Source organism: Chrysemys picta, chromosome 9 (assembly GCF_011386835.1).
Source record: "Chrysemys picta bellii isolate R12L10 chromosome 9, ASM1138683v2, whole genome shotgun sequence".
NCBI lineage: Eukaryota > Metazoa > Chordata > Testudines > Emydidae > Chrysemys > Chrysemys picta.
Genome location: NC_088799.1, coordinates 5,296,948 through 5,316,938, shown reverse-complemented (window position 1 = coordinate 5,316,938; position 19,991 = coordinate 5,296,948). Strand labels below are relative to the sequence as shown.

Here is a 19,991-nt window from a genome sequence, read left to right as displayed (position 1 = left end):
CGCCACCCTTGGACACGCTACAACCCGGCTGGCTGCAGCTACGGCCTGGCTGCGTCCCCTGGCTCCCCAGCTGAGCTCTGCCATCAACCTCGGACAACCCACACTGCCAGGAGAACCCCTCCTCTGGGCACAGGCAGCACTGCGGCCACGGCCTCCCACTGTAAGGTCTTCAGGGCAGGGCCCACCTGGGTCTGTGCAGTACCTGGCACCATGGGGGGCTGGGTCATACAGTGATTGAGAAGCAGAAGACAGGGTGTTCCCTCCTTCCCCTCCAGTGGGACCCAGCACCTCGCCCCCCTCCCACTCCATCCAGCACCTCCAATCTAGGGGGTATCACTCCAGGCCAATCTGAGCCCTCTAACACAGACACACACACACACACACCATTCACAGACACAGCCTGGGGCTGGGGCTCTGTCTCCGGAGCTCTTGGGTTACAGCCAACAATTAAAATTCCCCAGTATAGTCTGGTCTAAAAATACAGAGGGTGGGTGCGGTCAGCCGTCAGCCGGGGCACGGCCAGTGTCCCAGCTCCCGTAGGGTGTGTGTGTGTGGGGGGGGACAGTTGCCCCATTGCCAAGCTGGGGCACAGCCCAACACATGCGGTGAGGTGCAAGGGACACACGAGCAGGGAGCCCCAAGGATAGTGCAGGGCTCCCTGCAGCGGTAGCCAGGTGGGGGGCGTCCGAGCTCTGCCCCTGCGAGGGGGAGGGGCTAGGGCTCTGGGCGGCGTCCGACCGGGGGGGCCAGGCAGTGCTGTGCCATCCCAGCCACAGCCCCCCCATCCAGCATCCCCCCAGGGCTTGGCTCACTCTCGGTGCCATGCAGCGGGCAGGACAGAGCAGCCAGGATGAAGGGGCTGGACACAGATCCAACACGTCGAGGGACTCACCCCTGGGAACCGAGCCGAAATCGACTTACGCGATAGACCCAGAAACGGGCCAGGAACGGGAAGGAGCGGCGCAGCACCTCGAAGCGACGCATCTCTCCTCTGCCACGCTGGGCACCGGTGGGAACAGGGGGCTGTTGGCTCGGGGAACCCCTATTCTCTATGCCCCAGTCACTGGCGCGAGGGGGACCAGGTCAGAGGAGAAGGGCCCTTCCAGGATTCCCACCAGGGCCACTGGCATTACACGGCTGTCACAGGTTCCCCGAGCGCCGGTCCTGGCGGCACGCTGGAGCTCCGGGCTGGGTGAGGGGCTGCTGTCCCCGCATGCCCTGCCCAGCCTGTGGAGCGCAGCCACAGCCTCTAGACAGAATAAAAGGATCCCGCCCGGCAAGAGGCGAATCTCCTAGGAGCCTGCGTGGGTGTCATCCCAGATCAGCCCCTCACGGGCTCTCTGTGGCACCCTGGCCAGCCCGCTGCCCCTGCGCCATGCCAGGTGGGTGGCAGTCTGCCAGGGCCCCGCAGGCACGCATGCTCGGCTCCACTGCGTGGGGACAGCTCCTCCATAAAACCCAAACGGCGGATCAGTAACCGGGGGAAGCCCGGGCAGCCGGCTGGAGCGCAGCGTCACGGCACGGCTGAGTCTGACATCCGCGCAGAGGGGCCGCGAGACATCGGCAAGCCTTTGAGACGCGCTTTAAAGGCTTCTCTGTCCAAAAAACCGGAATCCTCCCGCGGGCGCCGAGCTCTGTGGTCCCCGCAGCCTGTCCGCAGCCGAGAGGCTGTTCCTGCTTTCGCGGGCCGGACACTGCAGGGCTTGTGTGTGTGTGTGTGTTTGTCTTGAGCCCACCCCCCTTGCTCTGCTCCGGTCCACGGTGGCTGGCTCCCACCCTCTCTCCCCGGCCGCCAGCTTGGCTGGAACAGAGACTCGATGGTATTTGCAGGGAACACTTTTTGATCGGCAGCCAAGAGGTCAGATTTAACTGCGGGCTGGAGAGGCTGTTTCCGGTGGGCCTCTGGCTCGGGATTTCACACAGCTCCACAGTCTCCTGCACTCTCACTTAGCCCTCCAACAAGGCACCCTATCTCCAGGCCTCCCCCGTGCATCTCCCCGCGACACCCCCCCAGCCCGCTCCCCCGCGCCCCATCTGCACCGAGGAAAGGAAAATCTCGGCCCGCTCGCGGCGACCTGGATATCCGAGCCGCAGCGTTCACATTCCCCGGAGGGTTTATTTTCGTTCGCTTTGGCCAGGCTCGGAACCACCACTCAGCTCAGCTCACGCACTGAGCGCCCTGCTAGGCAGAAGCCAAGCGGACTGGGAGCCAGGGTTCTATTTCTGGCTCTGCCATAGAAATGCTGCTTGGCCTTGGAAAAGGCTGCATGCCTCAGTTTCCCCATCGGGAGAAAGCTACTAACCCAACTGGCAGGCCACGTTATTAGTGTGCCTCCAAGAAAAGGCATTCCTGGGCCCACATACCCTGGTGACAGGCCCACGCGAAGCACTATTAGTCAGTAAACACCCCACGTAAATGTGGGAATCTCTCCCCCAGGCATCACTGAGATCTGCCCACTGTAGCCTCATGCACTAGGCCCCTGAGGGCTCCAGGAGACCCTGGGCTTTCAACGTGAGCCCATGTCTGCTCTCTGGGTGCACACAGCACCGGATGGTGCTACCCTACCAAACAGTGCCCCCCACGAATCTCTGCCTGCGCCCAGGGCTCTGCAGCGCACGGTTCGGCTGCCCGAGCCTGCTGAGAGACAGAGGTTGAGAAGGGAGCCCCCAGACCAACCCCTGAACTAACCACTACCCACCAGGGAGTACACAGAGGAGGACCTGCTGTAGGAAGGGGCCCGTGGGCGGCTGAGTCACAAGAATCCCCCCTTCTCTCCCAGGCAAGGCCCACGTGTTCATTAACCCCCAACCTGTGCCATGGCCCTTCTCCACCTTCTTCTGCCCCAGGGACGTCTGGCTAGGACCAGGGCCAGAGACACCATTGCTCCACCGACCTCCAGTGAAATCAGGGGAGCTCCACGCACCTCCAGCTCCAGGGCTTCCGTTCTTGGGGAGTCCCTCAGCCCCTGCGGCCCATTCCCAGCCCCTCAATTGGCTTGGTAGCAACTTCTCTTCCCCGCCCAGACCCCCAGCCCAGGCTGAGCCCGAGCCCCCTTCCAGCCACACACAAACCCGTCAGTACTGGGTCCGAGGACCCTGCCAGGGGGTGGGTCAGAGCCCGGGGCCTGCCAGGTCTGGAGTCCAAGCCCTGCCATTTTGCAGTGTGGATGCAGCTGGAGCCGCGGAGCCGAGCCACGATGGACAGGATAGCACGGCTGGGAACCTCGGGTTACAATGCCGGGAGGACGCCCAGGCTGGGAACTGCGAGTCTCAGGAGCCGGCTGTACAATGCCAGGTGGATGTCCCCAGGGAGGGAAGGAGGCAGGCCACAGCAAGGCGGGGCAGGAACTCTGCAGCTGGCCCTACAGAGCTGGGCCACAGGCATGTGGCTGCCCTGGGCCTGCTCAGAGCCTGGGAGCTCCCAGGAGACGGCAGAGTGGGAAGGTGGGGAGGAGAGGAGAACATCCCTTCAGTCCTAAGGTGGTGGTGGTGGTGGTGGGGTGGGGGAGTGAAGGCTGGCTTCACGGCCGGGTGTTGGCAGGGCTGGCCCCAGCTGCTCTGGGTACAGGGACAGCGTGGGTGAGAAGAGCGCTGGCCAGCCCCTGCTGGAGAGACCCCAGTGCGCCATGCACCCAGGGGCAGGATCTGCCCCCGTACGGGTGCCGAGAACTGGGCAGCAGCCGGCCCTGCCGCCCTCGGGCCCGCACAGCACCCGGCTGAGCGACTGGCCCCCGTGGCCGCGTGAGCTCAGCTAGGCCCAGGTCTGAGCACTGAGCATCACCAGCCAAGGGGATCTCGCAGCCCATCCGCAGCCCCCACCAGCTGGGACGGGGCTGGTCCCTGCTTCTCTGAGATTCAGCCTGGGAACTTGGCCAGGTCACGCCAGGGAACGTCCCCCCCTCCCCAGCTGCGTTTCCTGTGCTCCCCCCACCCCGCGCACCTGCCAGATGGCTCAGTGTGGGGGCTTGTCCCCGGTCCAAGCCGGGGGAGCAGCACTGGCCTGGCTCCCTAACACTGCGTCCTTGTCTTGCCCGAGGTTCCAGCCGGTCCCGCGGGAGAACAGCTGGCTGAGGGCGCAGCCAATGGCTCCATGGAGATCGCTGGTGTCGTGAGAGAGAAGAGCCCGCGCCATGTCCAGACCCTGCCCTGCCCTCACCCCACAGCCCCCCAGGGCCTGTGTGCCCAGCTGCAGCCCCTGCTCCGGAGTAGGGGGGCTGCTTTCTGACCTCTCCTGCCGAAGAGGGAGGGGGGTGGGAGGAAGAGAGCTTGGCCCAGCCGGATTTCCCCAGATCAAACACCTGGTAGGTTTCATACCCCTCGGCCCGCAACTTTAGCACCCGTTGCCAGACATGGGTCCAAGATAACCTCGTCTGCAGCACAGCGCCCCCTGGCACCGCACTGGGGCCAGCACCAACTGAGGGGAGAGCGCCCCCTGCTGAGCCCCCCACTCCCCACAGCACAGCACCCCCTGGCACCGCACTGGGGCCAGCACCAACTGAGGGGAGAGCGCCCCCTGCTGAGCCCCCCACTCCCCGCAGCACAGCGCCCCCTGGCACCACACTGGGGCCAGCACCGACTGAGGGGAGAGCGCCCCCTGCTGAGCCCCCCACTCCCTGCAGCACAGCGCCCCCTGGCACTGCACTGGGGCCAGCACCGACTGAAGGGAGAGCGCCCCCTGCTAAGCCCCCCACTCCCCGCAGCACAGCGCCCCCTGGCACCGCACTGGGGCCAGCTCTGACTAAGCGGAGAGTGCCCCCTGCTGAGCCCCCCACTCCCTGCAGCACAGCGCCCCCTGCTGAGCCCCCCACCCCACTCCCCGCAGCACAGCGCCCCCTGGCACCGCACTGGGGCCAGCTCTGACTAAGGGGAGAGTGCCCCCTGCTGAGCCCCCCACTCCCTGCAGCACAGCGCCCCCTGCTGAGCCCCCCACCCCACTCCCCGCAGCACAGCGCCCCCTGGCACCGCACTGGGGCCAGCACTAACTATGGGGCCAGCGCCCCCTAGTGCCACGCTGGGGTACTGGGGCCAGCACTAACTATGGGGCCAGCGCCCCCTAGTGCCACACTGGGGTACTGGGGCCAGCACTAACAATGGGGCCAGCGCCCCCTAGTGCCACGCTGGGGTACTGGGGCCAGCACTGACTGAGCAAGCTCCCTGCTGTATTGTTGTTGGCAGCCGAGAGCACCTAGCCCCTTGCAGGATCAGCCCCCAGCTCCAAACTCCTCCTCTTGTCGCCGGCTGGGTCTTACCCATGGTGCTTTGCACACACGGGGAGTCGCTCAGGGGCCGTGCTCAGGGTTTGACCATCCCGTCTGCAGCTCCCCCAAACCTAGCGCAAGAGGGGGAGCAACGGGCACCTCGCAACCGAGCTGGGCTGCCAAGCCAGTCGCCTTTGCGCCTGCCCCCCAGCACTGTCCTTCCCTGGGGCAGCTGCAGCTGCCACCTGGCCAGGCAGGCGTGGAGCTGCAGGCTCCCAGGCGGGCAGGTGTCAGTGGGAGTGGGCTGAAGGTTTGGGGCTGGCACTAATTCCCACACACCTGACTCCCAAAGCTGAGCCCCCACCCGACCCTCAGCAGCCCGCACGGCTCATTGTCTTCCATGCGCCGCTAGCCCTTCGCACACACACACAGGCTGGCGTTGCTCTTCGCAGTCTGACCCCCCTGTCCCCCGTCCTGCCACGCTCTGCTGAGCCGGGAACAGTTAATGGAACATCTGCGCGGCCCCCTGGGGGCACGGCCCACGTCCGGGCCCTGCACTTAGCTGAGCCGCTGTAGGAATTCGGGAGTGGCGAGCCGGGGGACGCCCTGCCTGGCCCTTCGGGGCACACGGGGGAGCCGAGCAGCATCATACGGCCCTGCCCCCCTCTCCAAACACAGCAGCAGGTCACATTTGCACGGTGGGCGAAGGAGGAGCAGGGCTAGGAGCTGAGGCCTGCAGACTCATTGCACTATTCCCAGACCGGAGCAGCTCGGCCACCAGCCCAGCCCCGCTTCCTAGAGATGGGGGCAGCCCCCCAGCGTCTGCACGGGCCTGATGCAGCCAGGGGCTAAGCGCCTCCACCCCCCATGCTGCAATGGGGGGCGAGGAGCAGGAGCCTGGAGGGGATTTTCAGCCGCACTGCGCGGCGGGAGGGCATCCGGCCAGGAGCAGGAGTCTCCTGCTTCCCCTATTACACAGCGCCCTGCAGCTGCGGCGAGGGGCTCATTGGCATGCAGGCCCAGGCAGCACTGCGGGGAGGGGGGCCAGCTCCGGGCTGCCAGGCACCGCCATGCCAAGGGCAGAGCAAGGCCAGCCCCGGATGCAGGGGATTCCCCTCCCCTCCCCCAGGGCCAGCATGCTGGGGGGCACAGGCTGGCACAAAGGGGAGCCGGGACACAGGCTCCCAGCTGGCCCCATGCCACGGTCACAGAGGAGATTCTCTCCCGCCAACCCCTGCTGCAAATACACTGCAGCTCTGCACCCGCGAACATGCAGGCCAGCATCTGAGCCAGCCTCCCGTGCAGCTGGCATGGCCCCAAGCCTCAGGCTACACAGAGGGCAGACCTGCTACCCCCCACCACAGGCAGTGCAGGCTAGTGGGCAGAGCACACGCCTGGGAGGCGAGAGGAGAGGACAGGGGCCCAGGAATTGGCAGCCTTGGTTTCAATTCCCTGCTCTGCCAGACTTCCTGGGAGACCTTGGTCAAGTCGCTCCGTGCCTCGGTTTCCCCAATAATGCCCCTGCTCTGCCTCCTGGGGGGTGAGGGAGGGGGCTGATGGCTGTGGGTCTCTGTCAGCCGAGCACAGCCCTGCTGAGAAATGGGTCTGACGGCGGGTGAGCGGCAGCGCAATGGGAAGGGGTTAAACACAGAGTGCAGAGACAAATCCCCACAGTGCCCTGGCCCCACCGGATTCCAGCCTGGGTGATGGAGCCAGGAGCACTCCACAAGAAGCCAACTGAGGGGCTCCAGGCGGCAGCACCCTCCCCACCCCACGGCAGTGATGGGGCCAGGCGCTGCTCACCCCAGGGCCTCCCCGCTGCTCCCACAGCCTGCCACCAGCCACGAGCAGCTGAGCGAGGGAACAGAGGGAACCACCCAGGCCCCATCCTCTCTCTGGGCCCAGCCACCAGCCGGCAATGCCATCTCCCCCCACGCCTGGGCTGGGAACCCAACAGGTTCTACAGGCAACCTGGCTGCTGGCGGCACCGATGGCCCTGGGCGGTGAAAGCGTGAGACCCGCCCAGCCCTGACCACGCGCTCAGCATTGCCCCATGACTTCTCCCAAGGCCGGGCCATGCAGGAACCGTTCAGCAGCCAGCCAGACCAGCACCCCCCTGCCGCGTCCCTGTGCCGCTCATAGACAGACTCCCCCGCTCCCCACCACTCACAGACAGCGCCCCCCTCCCCGCTACGTCCTCCTCACTCCCTACCGCTCAGGGACAGTGCCCCCCCCACCACATCCCCCCCCTGGTCCCCACCATTCACAGACAGTGCCCCCCACCACATCCCCCCCCCTGCTCCCCGCCGTTCACAGACAGCACCCTCCCGGCCACGTCCCACCCTGCTCTCCGCCACTGCCAGACAGCACCCCCTCCCCGCCACATCCTCCCCACTCCCTGCCACTCACAGACAGCACCCGCCTGCTCCCCACCATTCACAGAACGCGTCCTCCCCACTCCCTACTGCTCAGGGGCAGTGCCCCTCCCGCCACATCCCCACCATTCACAGACAGCACCCTCCCAGCCACATCCCCCCCTGCTCCCCACCATTCACAGACAGCATCCTCCCAGCCACGTCCCCCCCCCTGCTCCCAACCATTCACAGACAGCACCCTCCCAGCCACATCCCCCCCTGCTCCCCACCATTCACAGACAGCACCCTCCCAGCCACATCCCCCCCCTGCTCCCAACCATTCACAGACAGCACTCTCCCAGCCACATCCCCCCCTGCTCCCCACCATTCACAGACAGCACCCTCCCAGCCACATCCCCCCCTGCTCCCCACCATTCACAGACAGCTCCCTCCCAGCCACATCCCCCCCCCTGCTCCCAACCATTCACAGACAGCACCCTCCCAGCCACATCCCCCCCTGTTCCCCGCCGACTAGACAGCGCCCCCCGCCATCATAAACCCACCACACCCTCTAATGCACCCTACATACACCCACTACACGCCACCCCCTCTAAACACCATACTCCCTACATACACCACGTCCCAATACGCCCACACCCCTCTACACAATACAACCCTCCCCTCACACTGCCCTCCCCCCCACCTCTCCAGAAGCAGGAAGGCTTGTGGGTCCCGGCCCTGGTGGTGGCGCTGGCTTTGCAGAGCAGAGACTGCAGGGGATGTGGAGGGGGCATTTCCCATCCTATTCCAGAGGACTCTCTGCCCCAGGCCTTGCTGCCTGGGGAGGAGCTGTCTCCCAAGCCTCTCTGCCCCCTTAAGAACTCTGGGTCCTTGCCCCCCCCCCAAGCCCTTTACAAACAAGATTAGCCTCACAACCCCCAGGCGGATATCACTGCAGGTGGGGAAACTGAGGCACAGAGTAGTAGCCAATGAGTTCATTTTCTCGTTCATTTCTTGTGCAGTGGGTGATGTTCTGGCTGACGAGGTCACTGCGTGCTAAGCAGATCTGAGGGCAGTCTTGTGGAAAGGAGAAGTTATGCCCCGGGTACTCAGCCTGTAAGAGGTCAGATGAGCCATAGGGGGCCAAAGGCGTAAGGAACTCTTGACATAAGGAGGTGCCCAGAGAGTGACCCTATGCCACAGGACCACGAGAATGTGCCAAGAGGGGATGTTAAGAAAAATTGACCGCAATGCACTGTGGGAACATCTCTTCCGACACATGTCCTGACCGCAGGCTACACGCTGTGCATAGAATACAAGGAGCTACAAAATCAGATAAATCCAACATGGCGAAGCCCAAGTGAACAGCCCTCAGTCAATGCTGCCAGCCTGCAACAGCACGGGAGATGCCCAATGGCAATGGAGGGGTGCCGGCTTCTGGCAGGGGCTGGCCCTGGCCCTCACTCATCCACCACTCTGGGACGACTGGACTCATTCTTTGATCTCGGGCGAGTCCCTCAGGCCAGAAGCCGGCACGGTCACAGTCTGGCCACGTGGCTTTGCTGCCACTATTTCCAGGGCTCCCACTGGGGCCTGACTCTCTGAGGTGCCCAGCCTGCGTGGCACCTCACAGCGCACCCCAGGGCGCTGTCTGCTTCCAAAAACACTGGCCTAAATGACTTGCCCATGGTCAGATGGCAAGTGTGGGGATAGGACCAAGGAGTCCTGAGCCCAGCCCCACTCCTCCAACCACTAGGCAAAACTCCCTCCCTGGGTGAACAGGGCCAGTTGCTTTAAAACACGCCCAACACACAAAAGGAACAAGGTTCCCAGCTGGCATGAAGCAAACAGAAGAATGGAAAGGGCGTGGGGTTGGGAGGAACGGGGGGGTGGGGGGAGCACTGGAATCCACCAGCCGCGAGGGCACACACCTCACCCCACACGGCCGACTGCCCGTGGCCAGCACCTGCTCACGCTCCTCCAAGCAAACGCAGCTGTGCAGCGGGTCCGACTGCACCTCAAGGGGAGCTGGGAGCCCACCAATGCCCCGGTGCCCAGGGACAGGGGTTTGGGGCCATTGCTGCATTTTCTGCACTTCAGCCAGACTAGATCCAGGCATTTGTGGCAAGAGGCAGGGGAAACACGCTCCCATCGCGCCCTGCTAAGAGCTCGTTGGCATGGTGCGTGGATACAGCCTGGATCCATCAGCACACGCTGGGCCACACACCCCAGTGCCGCTCCAGCACGCCCAGCCCTGCGCGGGAACGACCCAGCCCTGCCCATTCCCATGAAACAGCTGGAGGCCTGGACTTGGTCCAAGACCGCAGATGCAGCGAGCTGGCGGCCCGGCTGCGCGCTACCTTGGCATCCCCCCCAGGAAGGGCACGGGATCTTGTGACTGCAGCCCCCATCCCCACAGCTCTGAGAACACCCCTGCTCCACACGTCCACCTGGGGCGCTCGCCCAGCAGGGCATCCATAACCCTCAGGGGAGGCTGCTCCTCCTAGCACTGACCCCTGGCTCGGGTTCCCAGGAGCGCACGTCAGAGAGCAGAAGCACATGGGACTGCTCAGGCCAGGCAGCCCCCACCACTGCCCTGGGGCAGAGCTCGGCCCAGCTCGCTCCACCTTCCTCTATCCCTCCCCCACGCACCTGCTGCCCACTCTCCCCACCCCCTGCCTGGAACGGCCCGGCCCGGGGCCAGGGATCCAGCCACTCTGAGCGTGCTCCCCTCCCTCGATGCAGCAGACCCAGGCCCGGGCTGGACAGGGCAGGCTGCAGCCCCACAAGGGGAGCCGATTGCCTCCTTCCGAGGCAGTTCTTCACCTGTGCTTTAGAAAACAGGGGCCAGAGCACACCAGGTTCTGGACTAGCTCCCCACACGCTGCCCACTCCTGTACCTGCCCCCCTCCCGCTGCTCCTGGGCTGGGCCCCTCCACCCACTGCCTGGGAGCTCACCTCAGTCCCAACCCACAGCCCCCTGCTGCTGCCGCCGCCCTGAACTCCCCTGCACCCTGATCCCCCGCCACACACATCCCTGCCAGTGCCCCTCAACCCCACTCGGAGCCATCTTCCCCCAGCTGCACCTCAGTCCAGACATGCATCGCACTGCCAGTTGTGCCAACCCATGGGGCAGTTTGCTCTGTGCCAGGCTAGGAAAGGCCCAGATTCACGGGTGCTGGGATCCATCTGGGTCTGAGCACAAGCCAGCAGTGGGGAGGGTTGGCGCTGAACTGACCAAGCTGCTGGAGGCTGGATCCAGATGGTGCCCTGGGGCAGACAGCCCTACCCCTGCCAGCCCGTCCTCTCACCCAGGACAGCCAGGCTGCACCCAGAAGCCCCTCATCCGCGTTTCAAGGAGGAGGCCGCATGTCCTAGTGGGATGAGAGAGCCAGGACCCCAGGTGCTCGCTTGCTGGGGCACATCACAGCCCCTATTTGTGCCTCAGTTTCCCCAGCTGTTAAATGAGGAGAACAATCCCCCGGCTTTCGGGAAGGGCCACAGCGCCGGACTAACAGCATAGCCAGGCACTAAGACGGTAGGATGACCAGATGTCCCGATTTTATAGGGACAGTCCCGATTTTGGGGTCTTTTTCTTATATAGGCTCCTATTATCCCCCACCCCCTGTCCTGATTTTTCACATTTGCTGTCTGGTCACCCTACAAGACGAGGAGGGCCCCTTTGCCCCCCACCATCCCCGAAGGCCCAGCAGCCGGCATCGGATGGGACAGGGGTTAACTCCTTGGGGGGCCAGGGACTCTCCGAGGGGCGCTGCTACCCCAGCGCCCTACAGAACAAGGGTCGCGCCCAGCGCCCCCGCCCCGCTCCCCGGGGGCCCGCGCCCGCAGGGGCCCCGCTGTACTGACCCGCTGGCAGGGCGCTGCCCGGCTGCCCAGCCCGATCTCCCCAGCGCCCCCCGGGGAGAGCCCGCCGGGCCCCTCGTCTTCCTCCCGGCCGGGGCCCAGGCGCAGGTCGTGGGGCGCCTCCCCCATGGGGCGCGGGGGGCCCGGCCCGGCTGTCCGCGGCTGCCGGGCGCGGGGGGAGCCCGGGCCGCGCCCCCCGCCGGGCCGAGAGGCGGCTGCGCTCCGCGGGGCGCAGGGGCCGGGCGGGCGCATCCTCCCCGGCCGGGCTGGGCCGGGCCCGCGCTCTGCACATGCTCCCGGCGCCGCCCCAGCAGCGGCCCCGAGCGGGGGAAGATGGCGGCTCGGCCCCCCCGACACGGGCCGGGGGCTGGGGCTGGGGCAGGAGCCGGGGGGGGGGCGAGGCCCAGCCCATGAGCGGGGGGCGGGCACAGTCCGGGGGGGGGGTATCGGGGGCGGGAACAGCCCAAGGGACGGGGGGGGGGGGGCGCTCAGGACCAGCCCTGCTGGGTGGGGGTGGGAATAGGGGCGAGAGGCACAGCCGAGGGATGGGGGGGGGGGGGCACAGCCCCTGTGTAGGTGGTGGGGGGCAGAGATATTCTGCTCGTGTGTGGGTCAGCCCACCTGGGTCATGGGGTGCGATTCCCTCCATCACTGGCTAAGCCAACCCTGCCCCACAGCAGAACCCCAGGGGGCCCAGGCAGCCCCTAAGCGTGGGGCTGGGCTGGGTTATACGAACCCTTCACCTGCTAGCAAGGGCCCAATCTTGAGCATCAGCTGCCCAACCCACGGTACCCAACGCAGCCTTGGCATCAGTACCGGGCTGTGGACGTATCCCAGCCCAGAGCAACCTTCCCTGGCACCCAGCTCTGCCAGCAGCCCTCAGCCCCGACACACATCCCCCAGCCCCGGGCTCCCCCCACCCAGCTCCACCAGCGCCCCTCAATCCCAGCCCACAGCCCCCTGCTGTCCCAGCCCCGGGCTCCCCCCACCCAGCTCTGCCAGCGCCCCTCAGTCCTGACCCATAACCCCCTGGTACCAGCCCTGAGCTCCCCACACCCAGCTCTGCCAGCGCCCCTCAGTCCTGACCCATAACCCCCTGGTACCAGCCCTGAGCTCCCCACACCCAGCTCTGCCAGCACCCCTCAGTCCTGACCCATAACCCCCTGGTACCAGCCCTGAGCTCCCCACACCCAGCTCTGCCAGCGCCCCTCAGTCCTGACCCGCAACCCCCTGGTACCAGCCCTGAGCTCCCCACACCCAGCTCTGCCAGCACCCCTCAGTCCCAGCCCCCAGGTACCAGCCCTGGGCTCCCCACACACAGCTCTGCCAACGCCCCTCAGTCCCGACCCACAGCCCCGGGCTCCCCACCCAGCTCTGCCGGTGCCCCTCAATCCTGACCCACAGTCCCCTGATATCCCAGCCCTGGGCTCCCCACACCCAGCTCTGCCGGTGCCCCTCAGTCCCGGCCCACAGCCCCTGCTGTCCCACCGTGCGCTCCCCACCAACATTGTATTTCAAAACTAAGGGACTGTTTTCTTCGCACCCCTGCTCCCCCCCCCCCCCCATCATCAAATTAACACCAATACTGAGTGGGACTCACCCCCATTCGCCAGGGGTATTTCCTGCGGCACTCAGCAACTCCTCATCTTGTTGTAGAGATGACAGAATAAGGGACCCCTGTAATAGGGGACTGTTCTGTTGGCAACCCTGCCCCCAGCCCTGCCAGTCCCCCTCACTCCCACCCCCCAGCTCAGTTCCCCAACCCCCCACATTCCAGTCTGGGTCTCCAGCAGAGGGACAATCAGGCCCCCACCCTCCCCTTTGTTTGTGATCCAGCCAGGATCCCAGCTCTGCCCTGGGAGGTGAAGGTCAGCGTGTTAACCCCTTGTGAGCCCAGGTGCAACAGCCACCACTGCAGAGGGCAGAGGCCTGTGGGGGAGGACAGGAGGGACGAGGGGGGCAGAAGAGCAACTGACTCAGTGGAGCTTCCTCCCAGCCTTCCCACCATGGGCCTGAGCCCGTTCACAGCAGTGCCTGGAGGCGCAGAGCCCCCCTCCAGCGTCCAGGCCAGCCGCAAACCTGCCAGACCTTCTCCCAGCACCCAGCCAGGCCCCCATGGCCAGAGCAGGGGAAGATGCTCTGGCCAGGTGGATGCTGCAAGGGGGCCCAATCCCATCCCTCCTCATGGAGAAGCCTGGCTGTTCGCAGGCTCCCCCAGGCCAACCCACCTGGGCCAGCCTCAGGGGCTGGGCCAGGGGATACAGAGCCTTCACCTCCCAGGGCCAGTGGAAGACCAGACGGGGGGAGGGGGGGGGGGGGAGTTGTGACTTGGGAGCCCAGTCAACAGCTGCAGGTCTACTCCCAGAGCCCAGCCCCGCACGATCCCTGGGCTGAGGCCTCAGTCGAAGCCCTGAGCGATCCCTGGAGCACCCCCTCAGCTAGCGCCCCTCCCAGCCTGGAGCTCCCCACTCTGCCTTGGCCTGGCCCCGCAATACCCCACATGGCTGGGGACAGTCAATGCCTCCATGCTCCCTGCATTGCGGGGAGAAGGGGGGGGGGACAGTGCCCTGTAGGGTGTAGTCCCTCCCCACAACTGCCCCAAGCCTGGGCCACACTTCAAAGACCCTGCGAGCTACCTTCAACCTGGAGGTATGTGGGGGTTTGCCCCACTGGAACAGAGACATGCTCTCAGTCCAGCCCCCTGGCTGCTCCGGCTCCCTGTGCCACGCGATACCACTGGGGCAGGGAGATTCCTCCTGACCCCTGGCTGCGGAGCGGTCACTGCCCTGAAGCCTGGCATTAGATCCCTGTTGCGTCACTGCATGGCCCTTTTAAAGCGCCCTTGCCTATGACTGAAGTGGCGCGAGCTTACCCCTCCCCCATTTCCTCCCCCACAGCAGCCTGACTCACCCTCCTGGGGAGGAAGGTGTCTTGGCTGTGCAGCTCCCAGCTTGGCCAGAGGGGGTCGCTCAGGAGCTCTCCCTCTTGCCATGGATCCTGTCTACATTGGCCGGACACCAGATTGGACAGGCTCCCATACACCCCCACACTCGCCTTGCTGTCTCGCTGTCCACGTCAGGGCAGCCCACAGCTCCCCACAGGGCGGTTCACCCCAGGGGGCGTTCAAAGGGGACCTGCCCAGCCCAGCCCAAGGGAGCTCGGAAATTCGTTACAGCTCTGGGGTGAGTCTAGGAGCAACTGCAGCATGAGAGATCCCTAGAGCCCAGGCTAGGGGCACGCCAGTGAGATGGGGGGGGGGGTCCACATTGGCAGACATCTCTGGAGCTGGGGCTGGGGGGCTGAGCAGAGGCAGTGCATCCTGGGGCCGGGGAGACAGCGGCGAGGGAGGGAAGGAGGTGGGTGGAAGGCAGGGCAGAAGCCCCATTGCTCGGGCACCGAATAAGAGTGGATGAAGCACCACATGAGGTTGATGGTCTCTAAGGTGCCACAAGTACTCCTGTTCTTTTCACCACATGAGGGACAGCCTGCCCCCACCCACGGGGGGGGGGGGAGAAATGGCCAATGGGGAGCTGGGAAGAGCCAGGCTCAGGGGCCTTTCTTCTGCACGTCATCCAAGGGCGTCCCTGGCACGGGGGTGCTAGCAGGCAGGCAGCGTGGAGAGCACCCCAGCTTCCCGGTCTCTTCCCCTCATCCCACAGGACTGAGCTCACCGCTGAGCCAGGGAAAAGCCCCGGGGGCTGTAACAAGCTGGTGAGACGCATCCTGTCTGCACACGTGTGTCACAGCACTGGCATGCCAAGCAGCCATGACTTACACGTGTGCTATGCCAGCTCTGACCTGACAGGCAGAGTATGGGGATGGACACCTCGCCTGCCCGGCAGCAAGCGGGGTCGGCGGGGGCTACTATCAAACACCAAGTGAACGTGCCCCAGCCCGGCCCAGCAAACGGCCCCCGCACCCAGCCCCTCCTGGGGGCAGAGGGTAGCTCGGCCCTTGTGGCCCATTCAGCTGAGCCCATCTACTGACGGTGCCTGTGAGGGGTCCCTGCAATGTGGGGCCCAGATGTCCCATCAGACAGCTAACTCCTACCCCCACGGCAAACCAAGGAGAGCATCGCCGAGGGCCAGCTCCTCCCCAGACACCCACCCGCCTGCCACCACTGGGAACAGAGATTCACTAACTAGCCCAGAGGCAGCCAGACACCACCCGCCTCACATGTCCTGTCCCACACCACTACCTTGTGCGCAGCCCACCCCCTGCCTGCCACGCTTCAAACCCCACTGCTCCCCACGCAGCACCAGGATAAGATCCATCTGTTACACTCCCACCATGGTCACTGCAAACCCTCCGGGTGTCACTCACTTCGGGGGTGGGGGGTCCTGCTCCCCTGGCATGCGAGGCAATGCCAGCAACCCAGCCTGGTCAGTTTCAGGCTCCGGTCACATCCCCGGCACAGGGGGCTATTTAAAATCCCCAGCAACTTGCCAGGGCCTGCGAGCAGGGGTCCCCTCGGACGGGTGGCAGGGAGCTCACAGGCAGAGGACCTGGTGCAGCCGGCACTGGGGGGGGAGGGGGGGCGGGGCTGGCGCATCACCACTCACCTCCTGCATCTCGCCAGCCAGGGCTGGAGTCCCAGGGCTCAGTGGCACAGCCGGCTGCCGTTTGTTTACAGTCTGCCACTCTCGGGTGGCTGGTCACATGGCAGTGAGCTCAGCAGCTAGAACAGGCCATTCATTCCCGGGGCAGGGCCAGGCAGAGTTTCAGGGACACTCCCCGGGGAGCCGGCTCTGCCACGAGCCCCGCTGGTCGGGTCACCTCTCCGGCAAGCGACACCCACAGGCTGCCCACACCGCCCACGGGCGCTGGTGAGTCATGGAGCCGGGAGCCAAAGGGACACTGGCCTGCGATGACTCCACCATCCGGCGGCGAGAGGGGACCATGCAGAACAAGCCCCACTCGCCCGCAGTGACACAGGGCCAATCCCACGCCCGCCCTAACATCCCCTGCTGCCCGCGAGCTCCCTGCCCCCCGTCTAGGGTGACCAGATGTCCCGATTTTATCGGGACAGTCCCGATTTTGGGGTCTTTTTCTTATATAGGCTCCTATTACCCCCCACCCCCTGTCCCGATTTTTCACATTTGCTGTCTGGTCACCCTACCCCCGTCTGAGGGGACCCCCGACAGGGGAGCTGTGCCGGCCCAGGAGGGCGCTGCTGACCTGCTCCCTGGATACAGCAGGGGTAGGCGGCACTGCCCTGGCTCCAGCAGCCCCTCATACCCGCCCCTAGGAGGTGCCCCACGGATCCATCCTCCCCAGGCCCCACTGCCCACAACACACTGACATCCCGTCGTGGAATCCGGCGCCCCACTGCTGGGAGGGGAGTGGGCACCTGGGTGAAGAGCCGCTGGCTTACAGAAGCTGGGTCCCCACAGCCCCCTCCCCATGGGCCGCGCTCAGCTCGGCAGCTTGGGGGACTCCCCGTGGTGCAGCAAAGGCACATGCAGACAGTCCCCTCCACGGCCCATATGGCACACAGGCCCCGAGGCGTTATCTTCCCCACAGCACCAGGGGAGCTGTCCCCCCACCCACTGCCGCTGAGCCCCAGCAGAGCTGTGGGCACCTGGGGCAGCTCAGCTGGCAGCATGGTGCCACCGCCCCCTGGGATGCCCGGCTCTCGTGTCTGTCAGTGGGCCGGGGGTCGCCCTGCCTCGTACAGCTCCCCAGGCATAGGGGAGGGGACCGGACAATGGGCACTACAACAGCCAAGTACCCACTGGTCCCAGGTGTGCTGTGTGGGTAGCCACCCCCAAGCTGGGTCCTGGGCAGCCCCGGCCCCCAGGGATGCTGACCCCTCACCCCCATGGGCACTAGGGGTCGTTAATATGTTACCAATGATTAATGACAGCACTGCTGCTCCCACGGGGTGCTGGAAGAGCTAGGACAGTCCAGCCCCCGGGGAGAACCCTGCATGGCGGGTACGAACCCTAAGGAGGGGGGCAGGGGAGCAGGTGCCAGGCTCTGCAGGCTGGCTGGCAGTGGGCAATGTACCAGGGAGATGGGCTCTAAAGGGGCTAGACGGAGCCCTGATCTCTGTGCTGTGGAAAGCGGGTGGGCAGACAGGGCCCGGCCCTGACCCATCTGCACGGAGCAGCACGCTAGGATCCGCCCCCGGCGCCCCATTCCCAGGAAATCCCAGGGCTCAGCAGCTCTGGCTACGCTCACCCAGGAGCTATGGCGCATGCAAGCCCACGGCCCCATGCCCCATCCTAAGTGCTGGGCGAGCCACCAGCGGGCGATGGGGAAGAGAGGAGAATGCCTGGCACCATTTCGGGCTCCATGTCTATGCCCCTTCCTCTCCGAGCAGCCAGCTTGGTGGGTCGGCGCCTCAGCCCCGGCTCCAACACAGCACTAGGGGGTGCTCCGGGGGTAGGGACGGCCTGTGGGGCGGGCAGTGCAGAGCGGGTGGAAGTCCGGGCACCCCAGGCAGCAGTCGGCAGAGTGGGGAGGTTGCATGCGGCGCACAGCAGAAGGGATACAATGTAGGGTGCGACACACACTTGAAAGGGGCTGGAGGAAGCGCCACCGCTCCTGCCAGCCAGGGCGACAGAGGAACCTGTGAGCCGAGGAGAGGGCTGCAGCCTGCCCTGTGCCCCCATCCACACCCAGGACGAGCCAGCCCCAAGCCGCTTGCAACGTACAGCTCTGCATATGGAAGGGATTTGAGGGAGGCAAGGGTCCAGGGGCTGGCTGGCAGTCCGGTGCCCCTCCCTTTGCCTGCAGAGGGACCGAGAGATGGGCACCGGCAATCCCCACAGCAGATTAGTCTGGGGGAAGTCCCCAACGGGGGAAAGGGGGGAACGGGACATGTCCAGGACCCCCCCGCCCCCATCCTCCCCGCAGCCCACAGGCTGGTGCCATGTGGGACCCCGCGCCTGACGCAGAGCAGCTCAGATCTCAGACGTGGCTGCCCAGCCACTGCCCAATGCCCCCTCCGCTAACCCCAAGGTGTGCCCTGGCTGGCTCCAGGGGCCGGGAACGGGTGGGGAGCCTTGCAGCTGCTGAGGTGCCCGGCTGTATCCCAGCTGAGTCCCTGACAACCCCTCTCCTTGCTGATGGCCATTGCAGAGTGGCCAAGGGCTGGGTGGGCTCTGAAGACTGGCCCCCCCAAGGTGGCACAGGGTCCCTCTATTGCAGGGCTGGATGAGGGAAGTTTGCCTGCCACTGTCCCTGTCCTGTGCAGAGGGCACCAGTCCCCAGCCCCACACAAGGGGGAGGGAGCATGCATGCATGGATGGAATCAGTACTGCTCAACTGTGTGTCACAGGCCCTGTATTGCAAGTGGCGATTCTCCCTTCGTTTGCACAGCAGGGGCCTGTACTTCTGGAGCAGAAGGCAGGTTTCGGGGCAGCACACTGGCAGCCACGAAGCTGTCCTGACTTCTGGGCCTCAAGTGCAGCAAAGCCTCCGAACCAGCACACGGCTCCCAGGAGAGGACGCTGGCTGGCTGATTCTCTGTGGCAAGGGAGAGTCGTCGCAGCCCAGCGCCCAGTCTCACCCACCCGGCCACGGCCCCTCTGCGTCTGAGGCAGGACCTGGCCCAGCACTTTGGGTTTGCTGCTTGGGAAATACCCTGACCGGCAGCAGTTCTTGTGGCAAACGCTGGGGCCAGGGTGCTGTCAACAGGCTCGGGGGGGGGGGGGGGGGGGAGAGACTTTAAATCAGTTGTTCCCACCCCCTTACTAATCCAATGTGGTCTGTTCACCCTGCCTACGCACAGCAGCGGGATCAGCGCCCGGGGTGGGGAGGGGGGTTCCAGGAAGGGATTCACTGTTTTAAGAAACAGCCCAACCCTCCCCCTGCCCCAAATGCCCCACCCCCCCAGCAGCGCCAGAAGCCAGGCAGTGGCTCAAGGAGGCAGCCGGTCTGAGAGGCCACCAGCAGGCGCGGGAGCGAGTGGGGCAGGTAGATCCGGTTCTAGGGCTCTTTCCCAGGCCAAAGCGCCTTGAAAACCTGGTATGCACAGGAGGTCGTCTCCACCACCAGGGCGGAATGCAGCACCTGCCCAACAGCTGCAGAAACCACGGACAGGACAGGAAGGAGACGCCACTAATAAATCAGGAGCAGTCTAGGGCTCCAGGGCCGGCCCTGTGCCACCCAGCACGGCCGCCCGGGACTCCCTGGCACCAACAGGGACAGAGCGCAGACCCTCCTGCTCCAAAAGCCCAGGCCTAAGGAGACTCTCCATTAACTGTAAGCAGTAAGGGGGTTCTGACCCACAGCAGGGCCGTTCTGATTCCACCCAGTAGGAGGCAGCGCAAGGTGTCAGCCATTCGTTGGGATGCTGGAGCTGCAGAGGAAGTTACACAAGCAGCCAGTAACTTCAGGGGCTGGCGCCTGGCCCGTGCGCTCGGCTAGCGAATGCGCCTTCGCAAAAAGCGGCATCTTTCACCACAGTCAGTCACGGCCAGCATTAAATCTCAGCCAAAAGATGGACCCTCCAATAGCATGGCACCCCCCACGCCGCATGGGGGCCAGCCCCTCCTGAGAGCACCCCCTACTGAGCCCCCTGCCACTGCCTGAGAGTGCCCCCTACTGAGTCCCAATACCCCGAGAG

General features: G+C 65.3%; 2 protein-coding genes across 13 annotated transcripts in view; both read right to left on the bottom strand.

Annotated features, from left to right (window-relative positions):
* Positions 1-19,991, bottom strand: part of FYTTD1 (forty-two-three domain containing 1) — a 208,279-nt gene that overhangs the window by 171,648 nt on the left and 16,640 nt on the right. The window lies entirely within an intron of this gene.
* TNK2 (tyrosine kinase non receptor 2) overlaps positions 1-19,991 on the bottom strand; it is an 82,301-nt gene that overhangs the window by 46,318 nt on the left and 15,992 nt on the right. For 3 of the 12 annotated variants that reach the window (XM_065557557.1, XM_065557559.1, XM_065557556.1), the window contains exon 1: positions 11,420-11,716. The exons of 2 other annotated variants lie outside the window; for them this stretch is intronic. In XM_065557557.1, the coding sequence (XP_065413629.1) occupies positions 11,420-11,668 (249 nt within the window). In that variant the 5' untranslated portion in view covers positions 11,669-11,716. Of the gene's footprint in view, positions 1-921; positions 1,950-11,419; positions 11,722-19,991 lie in introns of those variants that run through there. 7 more of the 12 variants (XR_010590539.1, XM_042843908.2, XM_065557558.1 and 4 more) reach the window with 5 other exon arrangements.